The sequence below is a fragment of the Mustela lutreola genome, chromosome 14 (genome assembly GCF_030435805.1).
Source record: "Mustela lutreola isolate mMusLut2 chromosome 14, mMusLut2.pri, whole genome shotgun sequence".
In the NCBI taxonomy this organism is placed as follows: Eukaryota; Metazoa; Chordata; class Mammalia; order Carnivora; family Mustelidae; genus Mustela; species Mustela lutreola.
Window position 1 is genome coordinate 16,701,393 of NC_081303.1, and position 19,454 is coordinate 16,720,846.

The 19,454-nt window shown below is 37.9% G+C and overlaps 1 protein-coding gene across 2 annotated transcripts in view; it reads right to left on the reverse strand.

Annotated features, from left to right (window-relative positions):
• Nucleotides 1–19,454, reverse strand: part of ACBD6 (acyl-CoA binding domain containing 6) — a 214,496-nt gene that overhangs the window by 189,147 nt on the left and 5,895 nt on the right. For both annotated transcript variants that reach the window (XM_059146833.1, XM_059146832.1), the window contains exons 2-3: nt 16,628–16,692; nt 13,030–13,126 (exon numbers count right to left, since the gene is read on the reverse strand). In XM_059146833.1, coding sequence (XP_059002816.1) covers nt 13,030–13,126; nt 16,628–16,692 — 162 coding nt within the window. The remainder of the gene's footprint in view (nt 1–13,029; nt 13,127–16,627; nt 16,693–19,454) is intronic.

Below are 19,454 nucleotides of genomic sequence, written 5' to 3' on the forward strand. Positions count from 1 at the left end.
AATATTTGTTCTTCCAATCCATTAGCATGGAGTGTCTTTCCATTTCCTTGTCTCTTCCAATTTGTTTCACCAGAGTTTTATAGTTTTCAGAGCACAGGTCTTTCACTTTTTTGGTTAGGTTTATTCCCAGGTATTCTATTTTGAGGGCAATTGAAATAAGACTGTTTTCCCAATTTCTCTTTCTGAAGCTTCGTTATTAGTGTATAGACATGCAACAGGTTTTTGCACAATGATTTCTATATCCTGTGACTTTACTGAATTCATTTTTTACTTCTGAATTCAAGTTTTTTGGTGGAGTCTTTCAGGTTTTTGATATAGAGTATCACGTGATCTACAAATAATGTAAGTTTTGCCTCTTCCTTACCAATCTGGATGCCTTTTATTTCTTTTGTTGCCTAATTTTTATGGCTAGGACTTTCAGTACTGTTAAATAAAAGTGGTGAGAGTGGCCATCCTTGTCTTGTTCCTGCTCTTAGGAGAAAAGCTTTTCTCTAATTACGTATGATGTTCACTGTGGGCTTTTCAAATACAGCCTTAATAATGTTGAGGTATATTCCCTCTAAACCTACTTTGTCAAGGGCTTTTATCATGTACTTTGTCAAATGCTTTATCTGTGTCTCCTGAAATGATCATAGGGTTTTTATCCTTTATCTTACTGATGCTGACTGATGTGCAAATATGGAACCACTCTTGCACACTGAGAATAAATCCCATTTGATCACAGTGAATGATTTAAATGTACTGTTGGATTCTTTTTGCTAGCATTTTGTTGCATCTGTATTCATCAAAAATACTGGCTTGTAATTCTCTTCATTTGTGGTGTCTTTATCAGTTTTAGTATTAAGGAAATGCTGGCCTCACAGAATGAATTTGGAAGCTTCCTTCTTCTATTTTTTGAAATAGTATTGAGAATAGGTAGTATTTGAGAATAGGTAGTAATTCTTCTTTAAATGTTTGACAGAGGGGCATCTGGGTGGCTCAGTCAATTACGTGCCTGTCTTTGGCTCATAATCTTGGGATTTTGGAACGGAGCCCTGGTTGGGCTTCTTGCTCACAGGGGAGCCTGATTCTCCCTCTGATCATGCGCCTGTGTGCTCTCTCTCAAAAAAGTAAAATCAATCAATGAATAAATATTTGATAGAATGAAGCCATCCTGTCCTAACTTCTGTGTTCACTAGGAGTGGGGTTTTTTTGTTTGTTTGTTTTGCATACTGATTCACCTCCTTGCTAGTAATCAATTTACTCATGTTTTCCATTTCTTCCTGCTTCAGCTTTGGTAGGTTATGTTTCTAGGAATTGATCCACTCCGTCTAGGTTGTCCAATTTGTTGGCATAGTTTTTCATAACATTCTCTTACAACTGTATTTCTGTGGTGTTGGTTGTTATTTCTCCTCTTTATTTTTTGATGAGTCTGGCTAGAGGTTTATGAATTTTATCTTTTCAAAGAACCAGCTCCTGGTTTCATTTATCTATTCGTTTAGTTCCTGTATCATTTATTTCTGCTCAATCTTTATTATTTCCTTCCTTCAGCAGAAGGGCTTTGTTTCCTGTCTTTTCTAACTCCTTTTGGTTTAAGATCAGGCTATTTGAATTTTATCTTGCTTTTTGAAGTAGGCCTGTATTGCCGTAAACTTCCCCCTTGGATCTACTTTGGAGCATCCCAAAGGTTTTGGATTGTTGTGTTTTCATTTTCGTTTCCTAGTACTTTTTGATTTCTCCTAATTAGTTGATCCATTGTTTAGGAAAATGTTATTTAATTTCCATGTATCTGTGGTCTTTCTAGCTTTTTTTTCTTATGGTTGATTTCCAATTTCATAGCATTGTGGTCAGAAAAGATGCATGATATGACTTCAATCTTTCTGAAATTTTTGAGACTTGTTTGGTGATCTAATATGTCATCTAATCTGGAGAATATTCTATATGCACTTGAAAAGAATGTGTATTCTGATTTGGCATGGAATGTTCTGAATGTATCTATTAAATCCATCTGGTTCAGGGCATCAATCAAAGTCACTGTTTTCTTTCTTTCTTTTTTTTATTTGACATTCAGAGATCACAAGTAGTCAGAGAGGCAGGCAAAGAGAGAGAAGGGGAAGCAGGCCCCCCGCTTAGCAGAGAACCTGACTCGGGGCTCAATCCCAGGACCCTAAGATCATGACCCGAGCCGAAGGCAGAGGCTTTAACCCACTGAGCCACCCAGATGCCCCAAAGCCACTGTTTTCTTATTGATTTCTTCTTTGGATCGTCCGTCTTTTGATGTAAGTGTGGTATTAAAGTCCCCTACTATCATTGTATTACTATCAACTATTTCCTTGATGTTTGTTATTAACAGTTTTATGCATTTGGGTGCTCCCATGTTGGGTACATGTATAATTGTTATATTTTCTTGTTGGACTGTCTCCTTTATTATTATATAGTGTCCTTGTCTCTTTTTACAGACTTTGTTTTAAAGTTTATTTTGTGCATTATTAAGTATTTTTACTCCAGCTTTAAAATCCATTTGCATGGAAAATGTTTCTCCATCCCCTCACTTTCAATCCAGTATCTGAAATGAGTCTCTTGTAGGCAGCCTACAGATAGGTCCTGTTTTTTATCCACGTCACCTCTCTTTTGATTGTGGTATTTTTGTCCTTTGACATTCAAAGTAGTTATCAATAAATATGTATTTATTGCCATTTTGTTACTTGTCTTGTGGTTGTTTCTCAAGTTTTTCTCTGATCCTTTCTTTTTCTCTTTCATGGTTTGCTGGTTTTCTTTATTGATACGTTTGACTTCCTCTTTGTTCTTTGCATACCTACTAGTGGTTTTGATTTGTGGTTACCATTAAGCTTGTATATAACATCTTCTGCATATAGCAGTCTCTATATTAAGTTGATGGTCATTTAAGCTTGAACCCATTCTTCTCTCCTTCCCATATTTTAGGTATATGATGTCTAATTTTATATCCTTTTGTGATTTCCTTGACTTTTATAGAGAAACATTTATTTTTATTGCTTTTGTGCTTCATACTTTCATACCGTCACTTCTGGTCTCTCCTTTCCTCTGAGTCCCCTTTAGTATTTCTTGTAGAGCTGGTTTAGTGGTCATGAACTCCTTTAGTTTTTTTCTGGAAAATCCTTTATCTCTCCATTATGAATAACAGCCTTCCCAGAGAGAGTATTCTTAGCTCCAGATTTTTCCCATCTGGCACTTTGAACATATCATGCCTCTTTCTTCTGGCCTGCAAGGTTTCTGTTTTAAAAGTCCACTGTCAGGGGAACTTAGGTGGCTCAGCTGGTTAAGCGTCTGCCTTTAGCTCAGGTCATGATCCCAGAGTCCTGGGATCGAGTCCCACATCAGTCTCCCTGCTCTACAGGGAGTCTGCTTCTCCCTCTTCCTGCCGCTCCCCCGCTTATACGCTCCTGCTGTCAAATAAATAAATAAAAATTAAATTAAAAAGTCCCCTGTTAGCTTAATTTGGTTTCCCTTGTATGTAAATTCCTTCTTTTGTCTCAATGCTTTAATTTTTTTTTATCACATTTTGCCATCTTAATTACAATATGTCTTGGTATTGATCTGCTTTTGTTGATTTTGTTGGAGGTTCTGTGTGAGTCCTGGATCTGGGTATCTGTTTCTTTCCCCAGATTAGGGAAGTTTTCAGCTACTATTTCTCTAAATAATTTTTCTACCCTCTTTTCTCTCTGCTTCTAGGACCCCTGTAATAGGAATGTTATTATATCTGACGGAGTCACTGAGTTCCCTAAATCTATTCTCCTTCCACATAACTCTCTTTTCTCTCATTTGACCTGATTACTTTCCATTACTCCGTCTTCTGAGGTCATTAATCCATTCCTCTAGTTCTTACACCCTCCTATTCATTCCATCAAGCATGTTGCTCATTCCATTTATTCAAATATTCTGATATTCCTTATCTCGTAATCCTATCACTCATGTCTTCCACTCTTTTCTCAAGTCCAATGAGTATCTTTATGACCATCATGTTAAATTGTCTATCAAGCATGTTACTTATACCAATTTCACTTAGATCTCTGGCCATGGCCTTGTCCTGTTCTTTCATATGGGACAAATTCCTCTGCCATCTCATTTTGTCTAAGTTTTTATACCTGTTTCTGTGTGTTAAGAAAGTCAACTATAGGGGCGCCTGGGTGGAATGGTGGGTTAAGCCACTGCCTTTGACTCAGGTCATGATCACAGGGTCCTGGGATCGAGCCCCACACTGGGCTCTCTGCTCAGCGGGGAGCCTGCGTTCCCCCTCTCTCTCTGCCTGCCTCTCTGCTTACTTGTGATCTCTCTGTCAAATAAATAAATAAAATCTTTAAAAAAAAAAAAAAGTCAACTATGTCTCCTATTCCATGGAATGGCTTTATGAAGAGGTCCTATAGTGTGCTGTACTATAGTTCCCCAGTGTGTTTCCCAGGACCCAGGGAGTGACTCCAAAATGTGCTGCATGTGCTCTGCTGTTGTGTTTGGCCACTTTATCTTTCAGGCCAGTTGTCTGCAGAGGCTCTCCTTGCCTATTGTGAGCAATGTTTGGTCCTTGGCCCAAATGTGGTATTAAATAGGCGTGCTCTGGTCTGCTTGTGAAATGACACCTGTCACCACTACCACCAGAACCAAGGTTCTGCAAAACTCCCAGTCAGGAGACATGGTACAGATGGGTTTGGGCTGGTCTCCTAAGGGAGGGGCCCTGCCATGCTGGGACCAAGGCAAGTCTTACTGGGAAGAACAACTCCATCAAAGCACAGGGCAGGGTTTGCTATAAGCAAGTTAGGTAGCAAGTGTTGGCCCTGTACTGTTTCCCACAGTACTGCTTATGCTGTGGTGCGTGGGAGGGAAACGGCACCTGCCAGCTCCCTGTTCCGGAAGCGATCGCTCTGTGAACTCTGATTTTCTGGGACACACTCAGAGATAAGCAAAAAACCTTCCCACTATGTGCCACAGATGCTCTTTAGATCATTGTGTCTAACCTATATGTTTGCAGGATGTTTGTCCTGCCTTCTCTCCAAGGGCAGTCTCAATGCCTATGGGCTCTCCTAAGCCAAGCCGACTGACCTTTAAGGCCAGATGTTAAACCCTGCTGGTTTCGAGAGTTCATGAAATTCAGCCCCTGTTGAAGCCCTTTCTAAGCCAACAGCTATGCAGATTCGTTTTCCCCATGCGCTCTCCTGTGTGCTAATCTGTATCTCACCTCTCTCTACAATCATGGCTTCCTCCCCCATTACAGCAGCCACATTCTGTTTCTCTCCCAAAATGAGTCTCTGTACTTCCTATCTTCTTGGATGTGGCCTCTTTCCTGCCTTTAGTTGTTGAGTTTGTTGTGACAGTCCTCAGGTCAGTTCTGGGGTATTTAGGATATAGTTGTCTAGTTGTATTAGTGGCAGGAAGTGTGCCTAGGGTCCTTGTACTCTGCCACCATCTCCCCAACATTTGTCAACACTTTTTATATCTTAAATTTACATGTTGTTCTATATCAACTGACCTAAAAAAATCAGAGTGGGGAAGAGATAAAATGGAGTTTGAGGTGGGTCCCAAATCCAATAACTAGTGTCTATGTGAGAAAAAGGAAAGGAAGATTTGGATACAGACATGCCGGGAAGAAGGCCATGTAGACAGAGGCAGAAACTGGAGTTACGCTGACACAAGTCAAAGAATACCCGGGGCCACCAGAAGCTGGTAGCAGCAAGAGAGGATTCTACCCTACAGCCTTCAATGAGAACAAGGCTTTGCTAACACTTGATTTTGGACCTTGAGCCTACAGAACTGTGAAAGAATAAATTTCTGTGTTTTATACTACAAAGTACCAGTTTGTGATATTTTGCTATGGCAATTCTAGGAAACTGATATAGCCTATAACATTTTGTGACAAAAAGTAAGAAACGGCTCAAAGATTGATGGGGACATATCAAAAGAAGACAAGAGCCATTTTGAAGGAGCTCCCAGTGACCAAATAATGATAGTAATGGACTGTAGCCCATTGAAAAAAACAGAAATCTGTGAGTATATACAGTACAGATACACAGACATGGATGCTGGGAGAAGCAATCAGCCATGGACCCTGAGCATCTCTACGCATTCTCCTTGGGTATGTCCGGCTCTGACTACTCTCTACCTGGGCCATTTCTCAGGGTTGTGTGTATAGCAAGCACCTCAGGGATGAGGGATATTTTCCCAAACCCTGACAAAGAGCAAGCTTGCTTCCATGTGCTATGAAAGTGGTGAATCTCCAAAGCTCCTTCGCTGTAACACAACCCACTGCATATGCAGGAATCCATCCAGGCCCACCTGCATCATCCCTCTGGGACTTGGGGGATTCGAGAAACCAATGCAAATCAAATAAATCTCATGCAGTTTGGCATACCATGAATAATAAAGGCCTTTGGCCCGGATCCAGGAGTCAAACCTCTGCCAGTATCTAAGAAACAGTAACAGACTAACTTATTAGCTTACAAGTAGGGTACAATCCTAGATCTTTCATAGTTCTTGACAATGAATAAATAAATAAATAAACAGGGGAGAAGGGAAAGCCCATGTTTATAGAAGAATGCCAAATAATAAATGTAGAAGAATTGATGGGAGTTGGAAAATCATTAATAGATATTAAAACTAGTGGGTAGGGGCACCTGGGTGGCTCATTCAGTTAAGTGGTGAAATTCAGCTTGGGGTCATGATCCTGAGGTCCTGGGATTAACCCTACATCAGGCTCCCTGGTCAGCGGACAGCCTGCCTCTCCTCCCTCTGCCTGCCGCTCCGCCTACTTGTGCTCTCTATCCCTCTGTCAAATAAATAAATAAAATCTTAAAAACAAAACTAGTCAATAAAATTTGATGAGGAAAAGGATATTTACATAGTCTCAAAGTATCTCCTCACAAATTACTAATTACAAAGGGAAAAACAGAAATTTTACAGTAGAGAAATCTGGCAGACACCACATTAAGAAAGTGATCAAAGTTAACATAATCAACACTGGGACAAATAGACATCATGTATCTCCTGGTATAATGCACTGAGAAGGGCATAATCCTGTGGTATTTCTCCTAAAAATGTATAATCTGAATCTAATTATGAGGAAACATCAGAACAGCCCAAACTGGGACATTCTACAAAAGAGCTGGCCTATATTCTTCAAACCTATCATACATAGTATAGAAAGAAAAACAAAGGCTAAGCAACTGTTCCAGACTAAAGGAGGCTAAAGAAACAACTAAATACAGTGCATGATCCTGGACTGGATGATAGATCAGAATGTTTCAAAGACTATGAAGATTTTTTAAATAAATGATCAATTTGAATATGGATCATAGATTCAAGAATATTGAATCAATATTAAAATTTCTGATTTTAAGAAAAAAGAACTATTGTACACTGTTGGTTAGAATATAAATTGGTACAGCCATTATAGGAAACAGCATGGAGGTTCTTCAAAAAAATTAAAAATGGGGGGGGTTCTTGGGAGGCTTAGTCAGTTAAGTGTCTGACTTTGGCTCAGGTCATGATCTCAGGCTCCTGGGATCCAGCCCTGCATCAGGCTCTACACTCAGCAGGAAGTCAGCTTCTCCCTCTCTTTCTGCCCCATCCTCCAGACATGGGCACACACCCGTGTGTGCACTCTCTTTCTCTCAAATAAATAAATAAAATCTTCCAAAAAAATTAAAAATTAGAACTCTCATGTGATCCAGTAATGCCAGTTTTGGGTATATATCTAAAGGAAATGAAATCAGGATCTTAAAGAGATATCTGCACTCCCATGTTCACAGCAGCATTATTCACAATAACTAAGATATGGAAATAATCTAAGTGTTTACCTAAGGATGAATGGATAAAGAAGATGTGGTATGTGTATATATACACACATATATACATACACACACAATGGAATATTATTCAGCCATGAGAAAGAAGCAAATCCTGACAACACAGATGAACCTGGAGGACATTATGCTAAGTGAAATAAACCAGACAAATATTAAATGATCTCACTTTGATGTAGAATTTAATGAAATTAAAAAGTCAAACTCACAGCAGCAGCAAATAGAGTAGGTGATTACTAGGGGCTGGTGGGGAATGGGAGATAGGGAGATGTTGGTCAAAGGGTACAAAATTGCAGTTATGCAGGATAAATAAATCTAGAGATCTAATATACAGGCATGATAGGGGCATCTGACTTGCTCAGTTGGTAGAGCAACCGCTCTTGATCTCCAGGTCACAAGTTCAAGCTCCACACTGGGCATGGAGTTTACTTTAAAAAAAAATTCTTAAAAATTAAAAAAAAATAATAATAGGGGTGCCTGGATGGCTAGGTGGGTTGAAGCCTCTGCCTTCGGTTTGGTTCATGATCCCAGGGTCCTGGGATCGAGTCCCACATCAGGCTCTCTGCTCAGCGGGGAGCCTGCTTCCTCCTCTCTCTCTCTGCCTGCCTCTCATCTCTGTCAAATAAATAAATAAAATTTAAAAAAAATAATATACAGGCATGATGACTATAATAAATAATGCTGTACTGAATACTGAAAATATGCTGAGAGAGTAAATCAGGTAATCTCATCACAAAAAAAAGATAACTATACGAGAAGAAGATATATTAGTTAGACTATAGTTACCATTTCACTATATGTACATCTATCTATATGTACACAACTGATGTGTGTGTGTATACAGAATGCCCTGCAGGAACTCTGAGCCCAGAGGGTCTTAAAAAAAAAGAGAAAAGAAATTTCAAAAGAACTCATGACACCAAAAAAAGTCTAAATTTTTATAATGATGGTAGAATAACAAAGTCTTTGTTCTAAGAAATAATGAAGTATTTAGTGAGTAGGGGACACAATATCTGTGACTTATCTAAAATAGTCTGCAACTTATGTAAAATGGTTCAGAAAAAATTTGAGTGTGCATATAAATAGGGAGAATGCTAAAGCAAATATAGACAACTGGTATATCTAGGGGCAATTGGGTGGCTCAGTCGGTTGAGCGGCTGCCTTCAGTTCAGGTCATGATCTCTGGGTCCTGGGATCGAGCCCCCACATGGGGCTCCCTGCTCAGTGAGGAGCCTGCTGCTCCCTTTCCCCACCCACCTGCCTCCTGCCCCCCACTGGTACTCTCTCTTACTCTTCTCTCAAATAAATAAAACCTTTAAAAAAATAAAAATAAAAATAAACGATTGGTATATCTTAAATAAAGACTATCCAGAAGTTCCTTGCACTATTTCTGAAACTTGAAAAAAATTATATCATGTATAATTAGTTAATAATGTACCATTATTATTATTATTAATACATTATATAATATATATTATATATAATATATATATTAAAATAATACATTACATTAATTATACATTATATAATATATAATATATTATATAATATATTATATTAATACATTACTTAATATTCTTATTTAATTCATAATTACTTATTAAATATTATTTATTATTTAAAATCTGCTAAGAGAGTAGATACCAAGGGTTCTCAGCTCCAGTAAAAAATGGTAACCATGAGGGGCGCCTGGGTGGCTCAGTGGGTTAAGCCTCTGCCTTCAGCTCAGGTCATGATCTCAGAGTCCTGGGATCGAGCCCCACATCGGGCTCTCTGCTCAGCGGGGAGCCTGCTTCCTCCTCTCTCTGCCTCTCTCTCTGCCTACTTGTGATCTCTGTCTGTCAAATAAATAAATAAAATCTTTAAAAAAAAATGGTAACCATGAAAGGTAATGAAAATGTTCATAAGTTTGACTGTGAGAATCATTTCACAATGTATACATGTATCAAAGAGTAAAACATCATGCTGTACATCTTACATGGATACAATTTTTATTTGTCAAAAATCATGAAAATAAGTTATACCAAAATAAAAACTTAACACCTCTCCCTGGCAAAAAAAAACAAATAAGGCAAAAGAATTGCCTTGATTAGATACTGGACAGCACATTCTTGAAATAAGATGAAACATAAGAGAAAACACAGACAAGGGTTTACATTTTAAGTTATTGTTCATTTTATACTTTACTTCATACTCCATGGAGCTTTGATTAAAACAGTAAACTACATTTACTTGAATTTTTCATACACATACACACCCATAAGTTTAGATGGATGCTATACATATGTTTTATACATATATAGATGTATATGTGTGTAAATACATGTAAATATAAAATGTCAGATATAGAAAAGAAAAACAGAGAGATTAAGAGTGGGGCTCTGAACTCCTATACAGGCAAGTCTAAATCCCAGTACCATCACTGATAACCTGGCTAATCTTGGGCAAGACAATAAACCGCTCTGTGCCTGAATCTCCTCATTTTTAAAATGCAGACAATAGGGGCACCTGAGTGGCTCAGCTCGTTAAGCATCTGCCCTCGGCTCAGGTCATGATCTCGGGGTCCTGGGAGGGAGCCCACATCAGGCTTCCTGATCAGCTAAGAGTCTGCTTCTCCCTCTGCCCTTCCTCCCTTCCTTCCCCCTCCTCGTGCTCTCTTTCTTTTCAATAAATAATTCTAAAAAAAAATTTTTTTTAAAAGATTCCCTTTAAAATGTAGACAATAATGTTTCTAATCTAAGATTCTTATGGGGGCCCTTGGGTGGCACAGTCAGTAGGGCATGCAACTCTTGATTTTGGGGTCATGAGTTTGAGCCCCACACTGGGTTTAGAGACTACTTAAAAATAAAAAAAAATCTTAAAATTCGTGTGAAGATTTCAAAGGACAACACATGTAAAGACCTTAGCACATTCAGCAATAAGAGTTATTATTATTTCACTGGTTTCCAAAACTAGTACCAAAAGAAAATGATTCTCTACCTAAAAGATAATTAATGAAATACCAAATGGCTTGAGATTGCAGTTACAAACTACTTCATACCAGTCTGAAAGAAAGGGGAAAAAAAGCGGAGTCAAAGGGGACCAGACCAGAGTGTTTAAATTAAAATTTAAACAAAAATAAAAAATTAAACATAATAAAAAATTAAAAATTTAAACAAAACATAAAATTCCTCTTTACAACTAGATTACAGATGTCAAAACATTTTGAGAACAATGTATTAAGAATGATCTTCGTTTTTTTTTAAGAGAAAGAAAGAGAGCATGTGCAGGACACAGGTGTTGGGGGGAAAGCAGAAGGAGAGAGAATCTTAAGCAGACTCCACATCCAGTACGGAGTCCCACAGGGGGCTGATCTCACAACCCTGAGAAAATTATCTTTATTTGAAAGTTCCTTTGATTCTGCTTAGTTTACTCAAATTTATATTCAATAGGTGAGATTTACAGGTTTTTTTTTTTTAAACTATTTCTTTTAAAAGCATCCTTACCACCTGTTTAAATTTCTAAAAGGGAGAACTACTTGACCACATGGACTCTGCAACCATTTGTAAGAGTTCCAGTTAACAGGGGCACTTGGGTGTCTCAGTCAGTTGAGCATCCACTCTTGGTTTCAGCTCAGGTCATGATCTCATGTGTCGGTTGTGAGATCGAGCCCAAAATTGGGCTCCAGGCTTGACGAGGAGTCTGTTTGAAGATTCTCTCCCTCTGCCCCTCCCCTCCTCCTACATACGCACACACAAGTACACACACACACACATTCTCTCTCTCTCTCTCTCTCTCTCTAGGAAAAATAAATAAATCTTTAAAAAAAAAAAAGAATGGTGGTTAATGGAATTTTATTTAGTAATTAAGATACTGAAGGAGAATAATAAATTATGTCATTTATCAGAACTTATAAACTCAAATGCCTACATAGGCCAGGCATCAGAAACAATCACGTAAAATCAATAAGGAAGAACTAAGACCCACAGAGACTGAAGAGCAAAGTACTCACCAAAACGCATTCAAACTCAAGTTTTGTTTGGTTTTTTAAACATTGTGGCATATGTGTTCAGGCTGTTTTCACCACTTAATTTCAGATACAAAGTCCTTAGGACCTTTATGATACAATGCAAACTTGATGTCTCATAAAAGATACTAACAAAATGGATTATTTCTGAAAATATTCATGCACATCAAAAACATCACGAAATGTTTCAATGACTTCAGAAAGGCAGTTTTATCTTTAAAGATATCCTAAATGGGTTACCTCTCCCTCTTTGTGCTCACAATTCAGATACACTTTCATACGTCATAATACATAATCTTTAAGGTACCTTACAACTGACATTTTATGATACCACGATTATTAAACAAAATTCCTTCCAGCTGGTGAAACATGCATACCTATGAAATAATTTAATTACTACCAAAACATCTGAAAATTGCTATATTCATTCATCCCTGAAATGTTTGGCCTAAATATTTTTAATGAAAATTAATACTTAATTTGCATTTTGGACATGGTACTGACACTTTATCCCATTTAAATACCTGTCACCAATGTTTTAAAAAAGTTTTTTGAAATAAAATTCCAATCCCACCTTTAATAAAGTCTTTTAGATGTTCTCCAGTAAGTATACTAGGAAAAGAAGGTACATTTAAGTGAACAATACCCAGTATCTCCAAGGTCCAAAGTAATCTCTCTTTTCCACTGGATTCCCTAGCACTTGCATCACCATTTTATATTATAATCATATTTTGTATATTTTATCTTCTCTAATATGCTTTAAATTATGTAATGGCAGAAAGCCTATCTTTATATTTTATCCGCATCAAAAAGCATTTAGTACTTGTACAGAAGTGCTCATTAAAAAAAAAAAATCCAAGAGAAACCTACCATTTCTCAAGAAAATGATGATCTCAAGTTAAGCTCTTTCAAAATCTGAAATGAACTTTTTTTTTTACAAAATTCAGAGAAGTTCTCAATATCTGTAGCTGGCTAATATTTAAGCAATATTTAAGCAAATTTTGAGGTAGATAAATATTACAATAACTCTCCCTCTCCCTCAGCCCCTCCCCACTCTCCACCCCGCCATGCTTTCTCCTCAAATAAATAAAATCTTAAAAAAAAAAAAAAAAAAAAAAAAAAAGATACTTAAGCTTAGGCTTAGTTTTAAGCCTTTATTTGAGAGGAAGATGCTATGATTTTGGAAAATATTATTTACCAATCATCAAATCTTACCTGAGGATTCCAACCTGGATCTAATTTCTTAACTACTGCAATATACTCCCGCATTGCTTGACTGGGGCTTGAATCACCAAGTGCTTTCCATGCTTCCCTACAGTAAAGAATATCCAAAATGATGTATCATTATCTATGGAAGTAACATAAATGGCATATTCCTTTTTAGTATTAAAAACTGGCATGCAAAACAACAACAACAACAACAACAACAAAAACTGGCATGCAAATGTCCACAATAGCCAAACTATGGAAAGAACCTAGATGTCCATCAACAGATGAATGGATAAAGAAGATGTGAGATATATGTATGTATATATATATATACATACATACATACACACACAACAGAATAGTATGCAGCCATCAAAAGAAATAAAATCTTGCCATTTGTGACAACGTGGATGGAACTAGAAGGTATTATGCTGAGCAAAATAAATCAATCAGAGAAAGGGGGGTTTGGGGAGGTAGGAAAGGAATAAATGAAACAAGATGGGATCGGGAGGGAGATAAACCATAAGAGACTCTTAATCTCACAAAACAAACTGAGGGTTGCCAGGGGTGAGAGGGTAGAGGGAGGGTGGTGGGGTTATGGACACTGGGGAAGGTATGTGCTATGGTGAATGCTGTGAAGTGTGTAAACCTGGCGATTCACAGACCTGTACCCCTGGAACTAATAGTACATTATATGTTATTAAAAAAATTGAAAAATCCAAAAAGCAAAAACTGGCATGCACATTTTAAGGATGTGAGATATAGACAGAAGAAGCCATAGATGAGTAGCTCTTTTTTTGCATTCACAATGGCCTATACCAACACAGATTACACTCCACGACCTAAGGAGACTTTTTAGACATTTTTTTCCCTAATCACCCTCCCCCATGAAATTTTATAACACAGATATGTTGCATATTGAATGAATTTTAGAAGACCACAAACAACTGTAATATCCAAGATTTTATAACTCCCCCAAACCCACCTTTCATCCCTACTGATCTACAGACCAATAAAAGTAGTTTCCACCTTCTACAGTATTTTGGTAACATGGGAACGAATCACACAAATCAATATCCCTTGGGAAAATACTTTGAACTTCGAATTTAAGCTGGGAGAAATATGCCTTCCCCTCTTGTTGTTCTCTCAAGTCCCACACAGGGACTTCAAAAAGTGAGGGGTGTTAAGGACAGAGGTAAGAATTCTAATTAGTAAGAAGGTAGGGACTACTCTGCAGGATAAATATCAAGAGTAATATTCTAGTCCTGTGCCCCTTCGGAGTCATCCTTTCCTTCTTTCTGCCAGCTGCCTAGATAGGCTCCTTCTTGGTCTTGCCCTGCCAATTCTTTCTACTTTCACCCAGGAAGTAGATCCACTGATTCACTGTAAAATATAATTCAGTGCCAAGGTTTTTCACTACCATCCTGCTCCCACAATGAATATAACATCTTTTTGAAATTTTCCAAGTTTATTTTTACTGATCCTCTTGAGAGTTACCTGTGTACATCCTAACATCTACACCTAAATATATCAGCATATATCAAATGGGAAATTTAACATTAATATTATTATATAAACATAGATGACCTTCACGTTTCCCTGATTTCCCACTAATGTCCTTTGTAGATTTCTTCTCCCAGACCAGGAGCCAATCAAGATTCACACATAGCGTTGAGTTTTGTGTATCTTTAGCCTTTTTTGTCTTCCATGATACTGATATTTTTTAAGAGTCCACACCAATTTTATAAGATATCTCTCAATTTGGATTTGTCTGACTGTTTCCTCACCTACACGGTGTTCCTCCCCAAAAATGAATAATCATGATTAGAGTCAGGTTAAAGGTTTTGGCAAAAGCAATATACAAGTGAGAAAAAAAAAAAAAAGCAATATACAAGTGAGAAGTCCTTCACAATGTATCCCATTGGCAGCACAGGACATCACTTTGTCCCACCCATCACCAAAGATAAGATTAAGGACTTGGTAGAAGCAGTTTCTCCTGTCATCTTCCCTGTAATTAAAAAGTTAACTGAGGATCAGATTGTGTATATGCTCCTCAGTAGTTTTTCATCTAATGGTTTTAGCATCCCCTGATGATTCCTGAATCATTCCTGAATTATTATATATTATATATATATTATATATTCCTGAATTATTATAGTGGTTGTAAAATCAAAACTTCAAAATTGCTAAGAAACAATGTTAAAACAGGCAAGCACAGTGGAAAAAGTAATGCTGAAGTTATGAAATTTCAGAAATTAAAACAAAACAAAACAAAACACAATAAAAGTTGCATCAGGTGTTCTCCACAACAGTAATAAAGTGTCAGAGACCTATTGGTTATCATCAGCAGAGAGCTCTGCCAGAACGGAACTCAAAGCACTGCTTCCTTCACCGAGAAGGTCCTACACACAAAAAAAGGCGGCTGAACTAAACATGGGCTTAATGACGTAACTGATTTACACTCAAGTTTAAAATGTGCATCTCTTTGCAGCTGGGTAGCAAACAGTTTGTAGACAGGCAACTTGTCAGGGGACTACACCTTGAGTAGCACTGCTTTAGAATGTAAAGTTAGAATCCATTTTTGGCGCTCTTCTCTTCAACCATATTTCATTTTTTTTTAAACCCCACCCTTTATACTTTTAATTCAGGGTTGATGCTTGCAAAGTTCTTCCTCCTATAACTAAGGGTCTCTATTATATGCATTTTCTTTTTTTCACTTAGGGTAAGAGTAAATAAGACCAATTACCAATTGTCATGATGACGAACCTCTGAATTCGGAGTAAAAAAACTGGGAAGGGGATAATCTTTTTATGGATTCAGAAAAGAAGCAGGACTCAGAATCTCCCCCCTCCCACCTTTCTTCCCAAGCAGTTATTATAAGCACTTCACTGTGGTGTGGGTGGGGCAAGGTACCGAAGAGCACAAGAGATAAGAAGATAAAATTGGGGCAGGGGAGAAGAATAATACTGGGTGGCTCAGTGGGTTAAGCCTCTGCCTTTGGCTCAGGTCATGATCTCAGGGTCCTGGGATCAAGCCCTGCATCAGGATCTCACTCAGCTCAGCGGGGAGCCTGCTTCCCTTTCTCTCTCTGCCTGCCTCTCTGCCTACTTGTGATCTCTCTCTGTCAAGTAAATAAATAAAATCTTAAAATATATATAAAATATATATACATCCACACACATACGTACACATATGTATACACACAGAATAGTAACGGGATTGATCCTGTTCTTCTCCCTTCCCATCCTCCTATCCTTTCAAGATTCCTCCGCAGGGCAGAAGTGGTGATCCATTAGGGGCTGAATGACAGGACAGGAAGATCTCAAGCAATAGCTCCTACCATCACTCTCTAAGAAGCTAGTCATATGGAAGGAGTGTATGTCTGTCATGAACTATGTGTATACCAACATCATGGCATGAGAATCCTTTAGTAGACTTAGCTGAAAGCGGATTCTTTTAATCTCTCTCCCAACTGCACATTGTTAGCACAGTCTTCAGCAGAGAGATTAATATAAAAATAATTCTTTAATCTGCTCACTACTTTCTAATTCCTAAACACCTAAACCATTTCCAACAACCTTATTAGATTCCAAGAATTTCTTACCATTTTTGCTTTCCTTCAAAATCAAAGAAGCTTGGTTTAGGAGTATTGCAATTTCCAACTTTGACCTAATTGAAGGGAGGGGAAAAAATACATCAAGAACTTATTTTTCAAAGAATTGCCAGAGAAACTTTTTTTTTTTCAAATTTATTATGTATACTCAGTAACTACAGGTTAGAAAATATTTGCATCTATATAGAATAACAAAATTTAACATTCTTTGCAAAAGCAAACAAAAGAACAAATTTTAAATACAAGCTGCTTTGACTTACTGTATAAAATCAGTTTCTAATTCTGTGATACATAAAAAAATATGAGTGAAAACACTTGCACTCCTAAACTAGTAGGCAAATTATATATAAAAGGCAAATTATAAATATAAATTATGTAATCCTTATTACCAATTATCATATAAAAGAATTTTCAAACATGCAACAAACAAGCTTTAAAGTAGTTTATCAGAATTCATAATATTGTTTATTTAGCCTCATTCTAATTACACTATCAGCATTTTACCTCTCCCAAATTCCAGGAAAATGCATACTCTTAGTAAAGTATCCTATTATGAAACTAATTGACATAAATATTGATGCTGACAGCCTTGCAAAAAACTTTCAAGGGTTTTTCAACAATATAAATTCTATCTACTCCACAATAATCTTTTCTTGTTTGTCAATACTTATTTGTAACCCTCAAATAACATTTGTAGTGAAGCTATATATTTTCATTGTGAGTAAACATAAATGAAATTCACATAAGTGCAGAATTCACTATACAGCCCCCGATTCCCAATGCCAAAAATAATCTCTTTCTGATAAACTCTCACAGCATTTACTCCTATACCTCTGACAGCACTTTCCACTTTTACCGGGTGTTACAAAGTTTTTTGTAAAGTCTCTTCTTTCTATCAGAACACAGCCTCTAGGAAATCATTCTTAACTCACTCACTGCACCTTATATAGTGCCTATCCTACAGTAGAAATGTTTTTTGAATGTGGAATGAATATGTTAGGCATATGTTCAACCAAATACTTACTTTTCCTAATACCACAATCCAAGCCCCATCTACTTCTCAGAGACCCTCTCGCCATCTACTCATTTCATACACTTGAATTTTGCTAAAATCAAACTGATGATCTACTTGCTAACTAGACTGATCTACACACTGCTTTAAGGATTTTCACCCTGAGTTTCACTTCTGTTACCCTCCTCGCCTGAAATGCCCTTTCCTCTTCCTTCAGCTTTTCACACCTTTCAGTCTCACTCAAGGTTCAGACTGTAAAAATCCTTTCAGTCTACAATGATCTCATCCATCTCTGAATTCATTACAAGTATCATCTCCATCAACTGCTTAGCTATTAATCACATGGCCCTCTGATGAATATTAAAATGTTCACTTATACAGGAGCAGCCCTATTATAAGGGGACCAAGGGAAGAAACAGTGAAAGAGCAGAAATTGCATTTCTTGATCAACATAAACCAAAAGCTTCATATATGCTATGGCAAATGAGCCACACAACAATCCTGTCAGGTCTGCTATTCCAAACTTATTTTACAAATGAGTACAGAGAACCTGAGGAGGGTTGCCTGAGCTCACACATTAGCATATCCCGAATTAATAGTCAGGATGTGAATTTAGGACTATCTGACTCCAAAGCCCAATATTCCTTTTCCATAGCACTGTTTTACATGCCACATTGAATCTAGGCTTCAGTTCTGGCATCTCCAAAATCACTTCAATTACTAGACTGCTAGAAACATGAAAGAAAGGGTGCCTGGGTGGTTGTCAGTTAAGCATCTGCTTTTGGCTCAGGTCATGATCTCAGGGTCCTGGGACTGAGCACCATGTTGGGTTCCCAGCTCATCAGGGAGTCTGCCTCTCCCTGCCCCCTTGTGCTCTCGCTCTTTCTCTCTCAAATAAATAAAATCTTTAAAAAGAAGGAAAAGGGCGCCTGGGTGGCTCAGTGGGTTAAAGCCTCTGCCCTCGGCTCAGGTCATGATCCCAGGGTTCTGGGATTGAGCCCTGAGTCGGGCTCTCTGCTCTGCGGGGAGCCTGCTTCCTCCTTTCTCACTCTCTGCCTGCCTCTCTGCCTACTTGTGATCTTTCTCTCTCTGTCAAATAAATAAAATCTTAAAAAAAAATAAAATTAAAAAAAATTAAAAAATAATAAAAAGAAAGATGAAACCATGATATATCATAAAAACAGCAGTCATTACTATTTTTGTTTTTTATCCAGACACCAGCCAGTGGCAGAAACAAATACCAATACCTATTCTCCATTTCTCCTACAGTAATGGAAGTCTCAGCGAGACACATGGTCCTCCAGCTAAACTTTATATGTGACTATGCAACTTCCGCCCAGGTTCAGGGGACTGGATATGTGTGAAGGTGGTATAAACATCTTCCTTAAAAAGAAAAGGGGGGGGGGGGACGCCTGGGTGGCTCGGTTGGTTAAGCCACTGCCTTTGGCTCAGGTCATGATTCCAAGGTCCTGAGATCGAGTCCCACATCGGGCTCCTTGCTCGGCGGGGAGCCTGCTTCTCTCGCTGCCTCTGCCTGCCTCTCTGCCTGCTTGTGTGTACTCTCTCTCTCTATCTCTGGCAAATAAATAAAATCTTTAAAAAAGAAAAAAAAAGAAAAGGGGGGTACGTGGGTGGCTAAGTTATGTGTCTGCCTTCAACTCAGGTCATGATCCCAGAGTCCCAGGATTAAACCCCACGTGGGGCTCCCTGCTCAGTGGGGAGTCTACTTCTCCCTCTGCCATTCACCCTGCTTGTGCTCTCTCTTGCTCTCATATTAATAAATAAAATCTTTTTTTAAAAGGGGGG